A 16,025-nucleotide genomic window follows, 5' to 3' on the forward strand; every position below is an offset into this window, starting at 1 on the left:
ACTTGGTAAATGTAGAATGTAAATGTTTTGGCACAGTAACTAAGAGAATGCCAGGAAGGCTATGTTAACCATTGTGATGAAAATGTGTCAAATGCTCTATGAAGCGAGTGCATGATGCCCCATGATCATATCAATGTATACAGTTATGATTTAATAAAAAAAAAAAGAAAATATACCTAAACAAAAAAGGAAAAAAAAAAAAAAGAATGGAAGAAAAAGTATCCAATGTACTCAGCCCTACTATGAAAGTAATTTATGGCTTTCACATGAAAGCTATAACCCAGTTATAACCTAAGAATAGGGGGAAGGGGGAAAGGGAGGGGAGGGAGTGGGGAGGTGGGCAGAAGGAGGCTGATTGGTGGAATTACACTTGCGGTGCATCTTACAAGGGTACATGTGAAACTTAGTAAATGTAGAATGTAAATGTCTTAACACAATAACTAAGAAAATGCCAGGAATGTTATGTTAACCAGTGTCATGAAAATGTGTCAAACGGTCTATAAAAACAGTGTATGGTGCCCCATGATCGCATTAATGTACACAGTTATGATTTAATAAAAAAAAAAAAACCAGGGGAAAGTAATCCAACTAAAACCTTTCTATTTTATTTCAATAGGTTTAGAAAGTACAATTGGTTTTTTGTTATATGCATGAAATGTGTAATCCTGAAGTCAGGGATTTTAGTGCACCCATCATCGGAATTGTCTACACTGTACCCAACAGGTTGATTAAAACCTTTTAAAATAAGTACTCTCAAATTTTACCTGTTCCATACATTTTCTTAGTGACTTTTTGACATTAATCATGTTATGTGTTGTGGATTGGGTGTCTGGGAAATTCATAAACCTAATAATTCCAAAGTCAAAGTCTTATTTTTCTCTTGATAGATTTCTGTTAACTACAGAATCCCTTTCCTATGAAAATCTCTTTTCTTTGAGGTGGTTTATGTCAGATTCTTTTCAAGATGATGCTTGAAATTTGCTCCTGAATCTGCTTACTTCTCACCCCATAAAGGACAGGATTAAGGGCAAGTGGAACAACATAGAGATTGGCCATGAGAATGTGAATGTATACAGGAACATTCCTACCAAAGCGATGGGTCAGCTATGAGAAGAACACTGGAGTGAAGAAGGCTAGGATGACACAGATATGGGAGCCACATGTGTTAAGTGCCTTGAGTCTGGCTTCCCAAGAAGGAAGGCGGAAGACAGCTTGGAGTATTTTCACATATGAGACAGCAATCAGAAGCACATTAATAAGCACCATTATTATGGGTGGCACCTGTGGCTCAGTGAGTAGGGCGCCGGCCCCATATACCGAGGGTGGCGGGTTCAAACCCAGCCCCGGCTGAACTGCAACCAAAAAATAGCTGGGCATTGTGGTGGGCGCCTATAGTCCCAGCTGCTCTGGAGGATGAGGCAGGAGAACGCTGAAGCCCAAGAGCTAGAGGTTGCTTTGAATCCTGTGACATCATGGCACTCTACTGAAGGCAGTAAAGTGAGACTCTGTCTCTACAAAAAATAAAAATAAAAAAAAATAAGCACCATTGATATAAGAAATAATCCATATATCGTGTTTACCTTTATGTTGTCACAGGCCAGCTGAGCAATTCCCATGTGCTTACAATAGGTGTGGGGGATTATATGATGTCCACAGAAGGGAAGCCTCAGGATGTGAAATACCGTAGGAATTTACAAAATAAAATCAACACAAAAAACCACCACCCCTAGGATGAGACTGATGGTTCTGTTAGTGAGAATCAATCAAGTTATACTGCAGAGGATTGCAGATGGCAGTGTAGCAATCGAAGGCCATGGTCACCAACACAATAGTCTCCATAGCAATGAATATGTGAATGTAGAACCCATCCAGGTTAACACAGCCCCCCAAAGCTAATATCTCTTAAATTAAACCAGAATATGCCCAACATTTTGGGAATAGTGACTGTGGACAGGCCCAGATCAATGGAGGCTAACATAGCCACAAAGTAGAACATGGGCTGATGAAGGCTGTGTTTAGTCTCGATCACAAAAGAGATAGTGATATTGCCCACAAGGGCCATCGGATGCACAGAGCAAAAAGGAAACCCTATCCAAGTGTGTATCTCTTCAAGGCCTGGGACCCCAGGAGGCGGAAAGAGAAAGAGCAGAACCTGGTGTCATTTGAGGGGTACGTCACCTCTCTGTTCTTTTGAGATCTGAAAGAAAACAAATTTTCACCCATTTCACAAAACTTAAACAACATCATATTTAAAAAGTCAAATGAATTTCTTGTAGTGGTTAGGAAATCAAGGTGATTAGGTGATTATACGTCAGTCATTAAAATAGGATTCATTCAAACTTTGACAAACATTAGCTCTTCTAAAGTATACCAAACAGACCATATCTCCAATTCCACAATACTATTATTTAGGAGGCTTCGACAGATAATAATCAATTATCCAAATATATTTTTATATATATGTATATATATTTATACATATATAATTATTGAGAGGCATCCTGTGTAAGCAAATAAATGAATGAAATATGGGTATTATTTAGCTTAATGTTAATAATGACATTAAGTATGTTTATGATACGGGCTGACACTTTGATGATTTTCTCTCTAGAAAGACTATTTGGGCCATATAGAATATGAAGTGATAACAACTGCTTTTCTCTAATATGGGTACTTCAAAGAGTTTCAGATAGCTAGTATCCATCTCTTTTAGAGAGCAGACAGCAGTTTTGTGAGAGAGAATAAAGGGAAATTTTTGTTTTCCTTTTCTTCTTTCCTGTTATGTAGGTAGTGTGGATTACTTGGCAGAAGTACCTCTGCCTGGGAGGTTCCCTGAGCCTCTCAGCTATAATAGACTCAAATAAGACAGACAGACCAGGGAAGTCTCAATTATATCTATAATGGCCTTCTCAAACGTTCTTTTGATATTTCCATGACATGTATTCTATAAATTCTGGATTAAAAAAAAAAGAATGTAGCTTATTTTAAATCATCTCATTTGATCTATGCTTTTAGTAAAACTGAAATTAAAAACAAAAGAGAGGCTATTACCCCTACCAAATATATTCAAACAACACCAATCTATGCCTCTTACACAAAATCTCAAGCTCCTCAGTGCCTGAAAGCTCAACCCTATTTCAGAAATATCTGGTTTATTAATAGTTATGAGACCTCCTATCCATCATTTTCAGTGTCTCAATTCCAAAGTCTGGCCTTGAGCAGCAGCATCTGTGTTAGCCATGACCTATGCCTTTTCTTAGGATGACACTGCAGCAATGTCTCTCTATCTGACTTCTTTCTGTTTGTCACTCATACAAAGGCAAATTTATACATGTGCTTCATTCAGTTTCTCACTCTTAGCTGGTCTCCCACAGGACCATTAGCCTCTGAAGTCTGAGAGAAAACAGTTCGTCGTGCTGCAATGAACAATCTGGTGCAAACATCTTTATTGCCAAATGATTTTTGTCCTTTGACTCATAATTGCCAAGTCATGGAAAAAGCCCAAGTGCCCATTGACCCATGAATGGATTAATAAATTGTGTTATATGTATAACATGAAATACTATGCAGCAGTAAAAAAAAAAATGGAGACTTTACCTCCTTTATGTTTACATGGATGGAGCTGGAAAATATTTTTCGTAGTAAAGTATCTCAAGAATGGGGAAAAAAGTATCCAATGTACTCAGCACTACTGTGAAACCAATTTATAATAACTCACACTTGCATATGAAAAATGAAACACAACTTTAGCCTATGATGAAGGAGGAAAGGGGAGGGCAAGAGATGAGGAGGGGGTGGGAGGGATAGTAGTGGATAGTAGGGGGACCACAACTATGGGCACATTGCAAATTCAAGTGGGTTCTATCATGTGTAGAACACAAATGTCCTAATGCTATAATTGGGTAAATGAGGTGAAAGCTATGCTCATTAGTATGATGTAAGCACTCCAATTTGTACAAATAGTCAACACACTGACATTGGCATAAATGTATTTATGATCTATGTACAAAAGACTTAATAAATAAAATAAAATAAAATAGGGCGGTGCCTGTGGCTCAAGGAGTAGGGCGCCGGCCCCATATACCAGAGGTGGTGGGTTCAAACCCAGCCCCGGCCAAAATAAAAAAAAAAAAAAACTGCAAAAAAAATAAAATAAAGAAAAGAAAAGAAAAAGAAAACAGTTAATCCTTCTGTGACTAATTTCTAAACCATGTGATCCATGGCTACCACCTTCCCTTATTAGTTTTCACTGTGATCATGCCCCCAAAAACCTACACTGAGCTTGACTTTTTGCCCAGCAGTATTAAACTCTTCAAAGATGCTGGTTTTGATGTACAGTAGTAGAGAATAGAAAATGTCATTGGAAATGTATAGTACCAACTTTAGAAAGAGAGAATATAAAAATTATACTAATCCTATGGTATGTAAGAGTGATACTGAACAGCAGGGAGCAGGTCTCCAAGGCCTTTGACATAGTCTACTGTGGAGTAAATAAGAGGAAATGGTTGGACAGTGCAAACACCAAATCTTCTAAAACTGTGTTAGTTGGTGACATTTCAGAGTCTTGAGCAGTAGCAGGTTTTCAGGTTCCCTGTAGCATATTGCATTCTGGAGTCATGTAGAAAGATCTAACATCCTCCCCTGAATCCAACAGTGGATGACCTAGATGTAGCAGCCCAATACTTCATTAGGAGCCTAGACATTCTTTCTCTTGGTGTCTGTGCTGCTTGTCCTTTTAGGGGCCTCCAACCACAACTCGTGTCTGGCTATGAATACTTATCAAAGAGTTGTCTTGGGCTGCACACTACAAAAGCCAATGAGCTATCAAAGGTCTATGCATAAGTGTAGTGAGGAAGTCTGGGCTTTTAGGATAGCCCTTGGATGGTAAATTTTATCGTCTTTGTCACAGTGTTGTATACCCCGTTTTCAGCATCTAGGTCCTAGTTTTTAGCCTGTCCATCAGTCGAATCTGTCTCCGCTGGCCATCTCCCTCCAGACCCACTAAAAACAACTTTAAAATTCTATGAATTGTTTCTGTTTACGAAAGATACACTACTGAGAAATCCCACAAACTGGACAACAAATTATTGACCATCATCCCCATTTTGTGCCTTGGATTTGGCTGTTCCTGTCACTTCATGCAGGCTTTTCTTACCTCTGTTGTGACTATTTGATCTTCCTTGATTCACCTTTGTAAGGTACACAAATGAATTACCAGATGCTTAACTCACAAAACATTTGTGCCAAATAGCATGCTTACCAGCTATTGGAAATGCATTTCCTGGAAGACACATAGAAAAATGAGTAGATGCAGTAATGTGGATATTCCCCAATCCATTGTATCTGTGGTAGTATATAAGTGGTTTGTGGACCTAGCTACCAGATTGTATGAGAAGCACCTTAATTTTTGTACTGTGGGACTTTAAGTTACATTAAACCACCAGTCCCTTCCCCGAATAAGTATGGACTGGGATCAAAGACAGTAAGACTGGCTAGAAAATTGGCTTCTAACTTTATTTTTATTTATTTATTTACTTATTTATTTGTTGTTGTTGTTGAATTTTATTTCAGAGTATTGCTGGGGTATACACATTTTGGTTACATAACTTGCTTTTGTACATTTTAAGTCAACTTTTTAAGTGTTCCTTTCATCCAGAATGTATGCATTTTACCAGTTCAGTGTTTATTAACTCAATCCCTCCTCACCCTCTCACTTACTTTATTTACATGACTTTTTATTCCATATGTGCACAGAAGTGTTAATTGACCATTTCTAATTTATTGCTGAGTACATGTGATATTTGTTTTTTCTATTCTTGTAAGACTTAACTTAGTAGAATGGTCTGAAGTTCAATCCAAGTTGTTACACAGTACACTAGATTGCTATTTTTCCTTACAGCTGAGTAGTTTCATATGGTGTACATATATCACATTTTATTAATCCATTCGTACATACTTGGCTTGTTTGCACATATTTGCAATTGTGAATTGTGTTGCTATAAACATTCAAGTGTAAATGTCTTTTTGATGAAACTTTTTTTTCCCCTTTGGGTGATTGCCTGGTAGCATTTGGAATTCCTACATCAAAGGTAGGTCTGCTTTCAGTTCTTTGAAACACTGGTATGTTACTATCCATAGATGTTGTACTAGTTTGCAGTCCTACCACAGGTAAATAATTGTTTCTTTCTCTCCACATCCACACTAGCATCTATTGCTTTAGGACTTTCTGGTATGGGCTATCCTCACTAGAGTTAGGTAATAATTCTTTTTGGTTTTGATTTGCATTTCCTGATGATTAGAGATATTGAACAATTTTTCATATGTTTGTTGGCCACTAGACCCTGAATTGTCAACACTAGTTATGTAACAAAAACAAATTGTGAGGCATCACTTTGCCATACTTCAAGCTACACAACAAGGCTATAGTAACCAAAATAGCATGGTACTGGCACAAAAACAGAGACACAGACTTCTGGATCAGAAGTAATTGAAAGATGAAACCACCCTTCACTCCCATCTGATCTTTGATGAAGCAGGCAAAAACACACATGGGTGAAAAGAATCTGTATTCAATAAATGGCATTGAGAAAACCCAATAGTCACACACAAAACTCTGAACCAAGATATGCACCTCTCTTCACTCACAAAAATTAGTTCATAATGGAGAAAGATCTTAAACTTAAAGCATGAAATCAGGAGATTTCAAGATGAAAGTGTTGGGAAAACTTTTATAGATAGTGGACTATGGAAGGAATTTATGAAGAAGATTCCAATGCAATCAGAGCAACAACAATAACAACAAAGGAATGAGTAGTACATGATCAAATTAAAAAGTTTCTGCACAGTTGAGGACACAATCAACAGAATAAATAGACAAGCTACAAAATGCAAAGAAATATTTCCATGATATGCATCTAATAAACAACTAATAACTGGAATCTCAATGAACTCAAGCAAAACAGCAAGAGAAAATCAAACAACCCCATTAAAAAATGTGTAAAAGACATGAACAGAAACTTTTCAAAGGAAGATAGTCTAATGGCTTTTAACTTTATTCCATCTTTATCTTGTGGGAATACTAGCTCCATACTAGCAAGTTCAGGAGGCTAGGATTTAAATCATGCTGCCACTCCTGACACAGAGTGTCATGCGAAAGACTTGACTACTCAGCATGAACCCTTCCTTCTATCCCATGATTAACTGAAAATCAGTCCCTTCCCTGGCATGATTCAGGGCACTAGTCACCCCATATTATGTATCAGACTAGGGGGTGACTAGTGCCCTGATTCACCAGCTCAAAAATACTACCAATATCAATGAACGTGAGCACTTACCAGTGACCATTTTTCATGGACATGCACTGTAGGACAACTATATTTCTGGGATAACTGCATGGAGGTACTACTTCAAGTTAACCCTTAATTTTCACTTATCCTGCATTGCAGAAGATCTCTAACTTCCTTCTTAGCCTGCTATATCTTTATAATTGGTGATGTAGAAAATAATTTCTGTAACTGCTTTTAATTTCAATCTACACAACTTTTAGTTGATATATGAACTCCTATTTTATATACTAGTAGTTATTCATCCATCCATTCAACAAATATTTCTTCAGCACTTATTATATTCTTGGAATTGTTCTAGGAGATAAGAAAACAATGATTCTACCACAGCGATTTGTTTACTATCACCCACCTTTTGCATTTGGTGGAAAAGTCTCTGTAACCACTAAAATGTTATTTCCTTGTTTATTGACAAAAAAATTAACCCTCAGTTGAATACTACTTAAAATTAATTGTTGTGTATCTATATAATGCAATGCTCTGCAGCTTTTAATAGAAATGGACAAACATGCATGAATTGTCTGTGAAAGAAATCACAAGAAACCGGTATTAGGCATTCTTCTGGGAAAATCATCTAGGGAATGCTGTCTAAACCTAGTGGCTATAAATAAAAAATAACAGAAGCTTTATACCTTGAGATAAATGGAATATAAAACTTATATTTCCCCCAACTTTTTCCCACTAATTTTTTTCTTCCTCCACACTGCATTTATTTTTTTGGCTCAACATGTGTGACTTTATTCCCCTAAGATTAACATAAGCAAATATTGCAGCTTAGGTGATCTTCCTTACCTACAGACAAAAGTGACTGCAAGACAACTCTGGCCGGTGAGAGACATGGTTAAGCAGATGCTTGCAGGCACTACCTTTCCCATATCCAGCATTGTCTTGTCTTTTTTTTTTTTTTTTCAGAATGTTACAGGGGTACATTGGTTTTGGTTACATAATTTGCTTTTGTATATTTCAGTTCAAAGAAAGTAATAAGTGAGTCCTTCACCCCGAATGTATGCATTGTACCCATTAGGTGTGAATTACACAATTCCTTTTCCCACTTCCCACTCACTTGATTCCTATTGAGTTATATATGTGCAAATAAGTGGTGATCAACTAGTTTCGGTTTGGTATTGAGTGCATATGGTGTTTGTTTTTCCATTCTTGTGACACTTCACTCAGAAGAATGTCTCCAGTTCCACCCAGGTCATTATAAAAGATACTGGATAACCATTTTTTTTATGGATGAGTAGTACTCCATAGTATGAATATACCACATTTTATTAATACACTCATATATTCATGGGCATTTGGGTTGTTTCCACATCTTTGTGATTGGGAACTAGACTGCTATAAACATTTGAGTATAGCAAAACTTAACTAACAATGGATGAAAGATCAGGAAATTCTCATAATATCCTAAGGCAGGAAACTATGAGAATTCTGAAAGAAAATGTTGGAAGAACCTTTATAGATACCAGCCTAGGGAAAAAAAATTATGAAGACCCTAAAAGCAATCAAAGCAAGAACAAAAATAAACAAATGGGACCTTCAATTAAGACATTTCTGGATAGCCAGGGACATGATCAATAGAGTAAACAGACAATTTACACAGTGAGAGAAAATATTTGCATGCTATACACCCAATAAAGGGTTGATAACCTGAATGTACAAAGAACTCAAGCAAATCAACAAGGAAAATTTAAACAACCCCATTGAAAAGTGGTCAAAAAGACATGAAGAGAAACTTTTTAAATGAAGATAGTCCAATAGTCAACAAACACATGAAAAATGTTCAATATTTTTATTCATCTGGGAAATATACCACAATGAGATATCACCTAACCCCAGTGAGAATGGCCTCTTGTCAAAAAGTCCCAAATTAACAAGTTCTGGCATGGATGCAGAGAGAAAGGAATAGTTATACAGTACATTGTTGATGGGACTATAAGCTGATACAACCTCTAAGGAAAGTGATATGGAGATACCTCAAAGAACTAAAAGTAGTCCTGCCATTTTATTCAGCAATCCCATTGAATTAAATTTTTATTACCTCTTCTTTTTATTGTATTTTTTTTTCATGTATTTCTGTCCAGAGTCTAGGTTCTAAGTACCCTAACATCAGGAAGTATGTTGGATTCAACTATGCCTTTTTCTCATTAAGTCTAAGATATGACTAAAAATGTTAATCAGTGTCTCAAAAATTAATGATTGAGTTGATGAATAAATTATAACATATATTAGTGACTTAATGTTTTTCCTGGTTGGTTGTAAGCTAAATATTATATCCTTTAGATACATTATATCTGTAGATACATTTTAAATGGAGGTCCCAGTTGATAACATGGAAAAAATAGGGTGGCGCCTATGGCTCAAATGGTAGGGCACTGGCCCCATATGCCAGAGGTGGTGGGTTGAAACCCAGCCCCGGCCAAAAAAAAAACTGCAAAAAAACATGGAAAAAATAGAACTCTTAGACCTTCTGAATGAATTACAGAATATTTTAAAAGATCCTTAGGCAGCAATTAGAACTCAGAGATTCCATAAAACATTCAAATCTAGCTTGTCTTAAAAATACTTGAAAATATTACAACACTGGGCCCATGTTAGCCTGTGGCAACAATCTGCTTAAACTGAGTAGAGTATGTTCTTTGTGAAGAAGACATACTTGTTCCATGTTGCTAAAGCCTACTTTTCTTACACACAATGCATATGTAACCAGGCCTACATTCCTTCTTTTATTACCTTATTGTTCTCACTACACATATGAGTGTATGAATGCGATGAAAAACATAAGCTTTTTAAGAAATGGGTATGTTATTTCTTTATTTTGCTTTCTCTATTTTGGCAGATCTTGCCCACAAGGAAATCATTTTATAATATGTGTTTGCAAAGACTTCAGAAAATGTACATATTAGAGTGACTCACACTTTTAATTGCATTTCACTCACAGCTTTTATGAATTTCTTCTTCACTATTTTTCTCCCATCCAAGTAATGTATCTATTTTATGATTCAATTACATTAGGTAAAGCCAACCTTGTCTCCAAGTAAAAATTTGATTGCACCTTCACGAATCTGCTTAGTCTTAACTCCATAAACAATTGGATTCAAGGTAGGAGGCAGTAGTAGATAAAGGTTGGCCACAATGATATGTATGTGGTGGGGGATACTATGTCCTCCAAACCGATGAGTAAAAAAAGTAAAAAAAGCAGGAACATAGGTGATCACAATGGCACAGATATGAGCGGTACAGGTGCTAAAAGCTTTGTGGCGAGCATCTACTGATGACAGGCTCACAACTGCCCGCAAGATAATAGTGTAAGACACAGAGATACAGCACATGTCAAAAACCCCAATCAGGAGAGCAACCATCAGACCATAGATAGAATTGACCTTGAAATTGCCACAGGATACCTTGGCCACAGACATGTGGTCACAGTAGGTGTGGGGGATGGAGTTTCCCCGACAATAGGGCAGGCGCTTGGTAAGGAAGGTGAATGGGATGATGAGCATCACACTCCTCAAAAAGGCAGCAAAACCAGCCTTGGCAATGACAGGGTTGGTGAGGATGGTGCCATAGCGTAAGGGGTAGCAAATGGCCACATAGCGGTCCAGGGCCATGAGCATGAGCACCCCAGACTCCATTCCAGTCAACATATGGACAAAAAACATCTGGGTCAGGCAAGCTTTAAATTCTATCTCCTTGAGGTCGAACCAGAATATGCACAGCATATTGGGTACCGTGGTGGTGCACAAGGTGACATCAGTGAAGGAGAGCAGGGCCAGGAAGTAGTACATGGGCTGGTGCAGGGCCTGCTCATGGCTGATGAGGTAGAGGAGCCCACAGTTTCCCACGACAGCAACGATGTACATGAAGCAGAATGGCAGGGAGAGCCATATGTGTGTGGCTTCCAATCCAGGAACACCATTCAGCATAAAGAATCCTGGGCTCAGGCAGGAGCCGTTGGCCCCAGACATAATGTCTTACAGAGGGTGTGCATTTTACACTTTTGTACTGTGGCAGTGTCCTAGAAGATAAATTAAATCAGACATGGGTAGAGGACTTGGAAACCAAATGCAAAAAAGAGAAAAAAAGTGACTTCTACAATATACTTGAAATGCGAAGTGGTGATTAAATTACTCTGGGAGTCTGGAGTAAGTTAACTAGCTTCTTATTTGACCTCTAGTTTTCATCTAATGTATGATATTTGCAAGTTGTTTAACCACATTATGCCTCAGTTTTCTCAGTCTAAAATGAGATAATAATTACACTAGAAAGTTGTCAAGATTATTAACAAGATAATTTATAGAATGTGTTAAAACTGTGCATAGTAATATTTAATAAATATTAGCCATAATCACTATTATTATTATTTCCTATCTCTTAAATACAGCATTTTACATATAGTAAGTCAAACTTACTATATGTAAAATCAAATGGAGCTGCTTAGCCTTGCTCCATCTCAAGTGTCATTGTGCACATTTTGGATGGAAAAATAATATGGGATTTTGAAAACTATTTTGGAAGATCGTGAAGAAAATTTTAGAAAGTAAATGATAATTTCTATAGTTTTCAAGAGATCAAAATATAGTTTCATGTTTTACATAGGAAAATATATAGAAATATCTCTTACATTTGGAATTAAACCCAGAGAAATCTCTTGCTGCTAAATCCCTACATGTCTCCTGCTAACTCTAGGTAACTAAGTAAGTGGCCATTGGAACTTCTGCAAATAGAACTGGTCCACGTGGAAGGATCTCTTGCATAACCCTCCTGCTTCTTCTAGCCAGAGGATACCAGACCCATAGACTGGAAGGAAAAAAATAGCTGCATACTAAGATATCAGGAGAAGTAAAAATTTTTAGTTCTTCACAAGTGTTTTATAAACTAAAATTGATCATCCATCACAGAAAACTTTCATATTCTCCCAAGCATCAAACACCATATAACAATCAATACATAGCTATTAAGTCATAAACAGGCACACAGATAAACAGACAACTCAGAACCAGGTCTTTACCTCACCTTAGTCAAAAGAAAAAAATAATTCCCTACATCCTCCCTTCTAGATGATTCTCAAAGATGCACGTGAATTCTCCTATTAGTGAGCTATTTGTAAAGCTAGAACACATTTACTACAAGGTAAACTGTCTGCTCTCTAAAATTATAATGGGAACAGGGTTTTATTGCATATTTGCTATAGAGACATGGCCACTCAGACTCTATCGGTTAAATCTCATTTCCCTTGTTTCCAGCACTAACTAGCTAAATAGACTTGAGCAAGTCCTAAATCTTTACTTGTATAATTTTCATAACTTTTAAAGGGGAATGATAATACTAAATAACATAGAAATGTTTAAAAAGGGCAAACGAGAATTAATCTTCCAATTGGCACATGGCACTAGTAAGAAAACAATGCATGTAATCTATTATGATAATTATTAGATTGTATGTTAAAACAAAATTAAGCATATATTTATTATCTTCTACATGCCAGCTACCATTGTGGTTTCTTCCAATACATTAGTGAATCAGACAAACAAAATCCTCTCTAGTTGTGAAGCTACTATTCCAATGAAGATTGATTCCTGTATTCAAACTTAAAATAACATCATGGATAATTTGTTATTGTCTTCATTTTATAGATGAGGAAATGGAGTGCATGGTGACTCAACAAGATGCTTAAGACCATAAAAATTTAAAACTAGTAGAGCCAGTATTCAAATTCAAGCTTGTTTTATGTAATAGCCATGTGTTTAATCAATCTATATCTGTTGTTCTAACTTGCTGATTCTAACCCTGAGAAACCCTATGAGTTGCATAGCTGGACATAACTAGTTTAAACAAGTCATGATGATACAGGAAGAAGCTAATTTTCAAGTAGGAGAAACAGCAGTCTTGTTCTTAATTGCATCTTAGGGAAGAGAGAGAACAAATGTGTAAGGGTATAAAAAGGTGATCTCTAGCTAATGGAGCTCTCCACACAGAAAAAACGTATCTGTGAAGGAGGCAGATTCCTGTCTCTGGAGTTCTTTGCACAGATGCTATATGGTAACTGGTAGTAGAATTGCCTGGAAGGATTTCTGTAAGGAAGCATCTAGCACTTCCTCTCAACACCTTCTAGGATTCACCTTCTTGGGTTGTTTTCCTTTTATGCACAAAGATCATGCCCACAGGAAACAATTTTGTATATAGGTACTCGTTAATTAAGGTTAAAAAAAAGTTTTATTTCCATTTGAACCCACTACTGCATGGAATTCTCTATCTCCAATGAATTAGGAGATAGTTGCAAATTTATTTCATGATTAGGAAAATCCTTCTCTCCTTATGAATGGTCATTTACCTTAGTTGGAGTCAAGAAGAAATATGAAATTTTTCATCAACCACATCTCTAACGCTTGTATTTCCTGTACTAAAAACTTCTCATTTTAGGAAAAAATGAACTTCTGGATATTACCCAAACTCACCTCAGTGTTAGCAGAGGCCAGACTAGTATGCATGACTGACAACCCTGAGCATAAAGAACTCCACAACAAACTGATTCTGCTATGGCATTTCACTACTATTTGAGCATTCTCTATACCTGATTGGGTCTTCACAATTTGGTGTCTCAGAGGGCTCTGGCTGAAGGAAAATATCCTTCGGGGATTTTGAGATTGTTTTTGTATTTATCAGCTCTTTAAGCAAGGCTAAAACTACAAAAACAAAATAGTTTCAAAGCTAAAAATCTTCTCTCATGTATGAATTCTGACCAAGAGATATGACAGTCATAAGAATTATTTGTTTTACATTTATATTGGTCACAGCAGCAATACCACTCTACCATCCATATATGTGTGTGTATGTACATATGAAAGAGAGAGTACATTTATATATATATATACATACATACATATATAGAAAGAGAGGGAGAGAAAGAACATTATATTTATATAAAGTTTTATAAAAATAGAAAGTGTGAGAGAGCGAGAGACACATAGAGAGACATGCAAGTAGATACAGAAGTAGAGAAAGGCCAGTAATTACAATAAATGGTGTTGGGTCAACTGGATATCCATATGAGAAAAATAAATCTTCAGTCTTGAATCCTAGCATATATAGTAATTAAAATATAATACATTATAACTTTTGGATAAGATAATATTTTAGGAGACAAAATATGGTAATATATTCAAGACTTTATCACTATTATACTTCTCTTGAAAATAACACAAAAGCCAAGAATGTTTATTTTTTGCTATTTTCCCTTTGTTTTTACACATACATTTACAAAGTGATATAAATACTTAAAGGCAACTTATAATATTGGAAATACGCATACTGTTTTCCTAACAATTCTCCTGGCTCTGTGCTATAGAGGAATACTTGTTGAAGTTCACAAGTGGCATTTATAAGGATGTTCATAACAAGATTTTTTGTAATAACAAAAAAATTAACAATGATAAAAATAAACAATAATAAAATCAACACATTTTGTTAATTAAATTACAAGATTTTAAGATAATAAAAATGGAAACCACAGATTGCAAGAAAATAATTGCCAACATACATAACTGATAAAGAGGTCTTATCCACAGCATCAAATCAAAAAGAAAATTCATTAGAGAATTGGGCAAAAGTCTTGATCTGGCATTCAAGAAAATAATTCAAATGGGTCAAGAACTTATAAAATTCCACCTTCATCATAAGGTAAATGCAAATTAAAAGCACAGATTTTACAACTCTGGCAATACGAAGAGTCAGGAAAGATGTGGAGTAACAGTAATTCTCATGTGTGGAAGTGAAACGATGGACAATAACACAGTCTGTCTCAAAACTTTCTTAGTGACCCACATATACTTGGAGACCGCTAACATTGATACAACTATTCTGGAATATAATTAATACTGTATTCCAAAAGTTATAACTCTTATGATTTAGACCTTCCACTTCTGGGTGTTAAATCAAGGAAATGTGCAAGTGCATGCTCCCAAAAATACGTTCAAGAATGTTCATAGCAGCATTATTTATAAGAACCCTCCAAAATGTTCCCTGGGAATATAAGGAATAAATACATTATCTTATATCCCTAAATTGGAGTGTTTTAAAATAATAAAAGTGATCAAACTAATGTTTTATACAACATAGATAATTATATCTCTTGCCTTTTTAAGATTTCAGTACAAATCACCCCACTCTTCTGAAATTTGGTGTTGCACCAAATCTGCATTTCCTCTCCTTTCTTCTTCTTTCTCCCTCTCCTATCCATTACGTCCTCCTTCCTCCCCCTATTCTCTTATTTCTCTTTACCATTCATTTATTCCTTTTCCTTACATTTAACTTGCTATTTCTACGTTCACTGAATTTTTCAAATTATTTTTGTAGTTCAAATATTTTTAGAATGTCTATGGGAATTGGTATTTAAAATGCATCTTCTTTACATGTAGTTTTTTTAAGCTTGCACACATGTATTCGTATTATTTTCTTGGCTTTAATATTATTTATGCTTCAGTCATTCTGAGTTCTGGTTTATTAACATCAAGGGTATTTGTGATTCCTCTTTATTCTTTATCTTCTTTAAACACATTTACCCCATTGCCTTTACTTTTGATATAATAACTTTTCACATTTTTTTCTTTTTTCTTTTCTTTCTTTCTTTTTCTTTTTTCTTTTTTTTTATTAAATCATAGCTGTGTACATTAATGCGAT

The 16,025-nt window shown here is 35.9% G+C and overlaps 1 protein-coding gene and 1 pseudogene across 1 annotated transcript; both read right to left on the reverse strand.

Moving 5' to 3' along the window:
* Positions 1-948: 948 nt before the first annotated feature.
* On the reverse strand, positions 949-2,223 carry LOC128564431 (olfactory receptor 52E4-like; annotated as a pseudogene).
* Positions 2,224-10,357: 8,134 nt separating this feature from the next.
* Positions 10,358-11,314, reverse strand: LOC128565499 (olfactory receptor 52N2). Its single transcript, XM_053561989.1, has one exon. It carries the CDS (start codon positions 11,312-11,314, stop codon positions 10,358-10,360), a length of 957 nt encoding a protein of 318 aa, XP_053417964.1.
* Between the last annotated feature and the right edge of the window lie 4,711 nt (positions 11,315-16,025).

The sequence above is a fragment of the Nycticebus coucang genome, chromosome 14 (assembly GCF_027406575.1).
Source record: "Nycticebus coucang isolate mNycCou1 chromosome 14, mNycCou1.pri, whole genome shotgun sequence".
Lineage (NCBI taxonomy): Eukaryota > Metazoa > Chordata > Mammalia > Primates > Lorisidae > Nycticebus > Nycticebus coucang.

Bases quoted from the DNA above. Each gene is read 5' to 3' on its own strand.
- LOC128565499 (XM_053561989.1), bottom strand. From the start codon at position 11,314: ATGTCTGGGGCCAACGGCTCCTGCCTGAGCCCAGGATTCTTTATGCTG.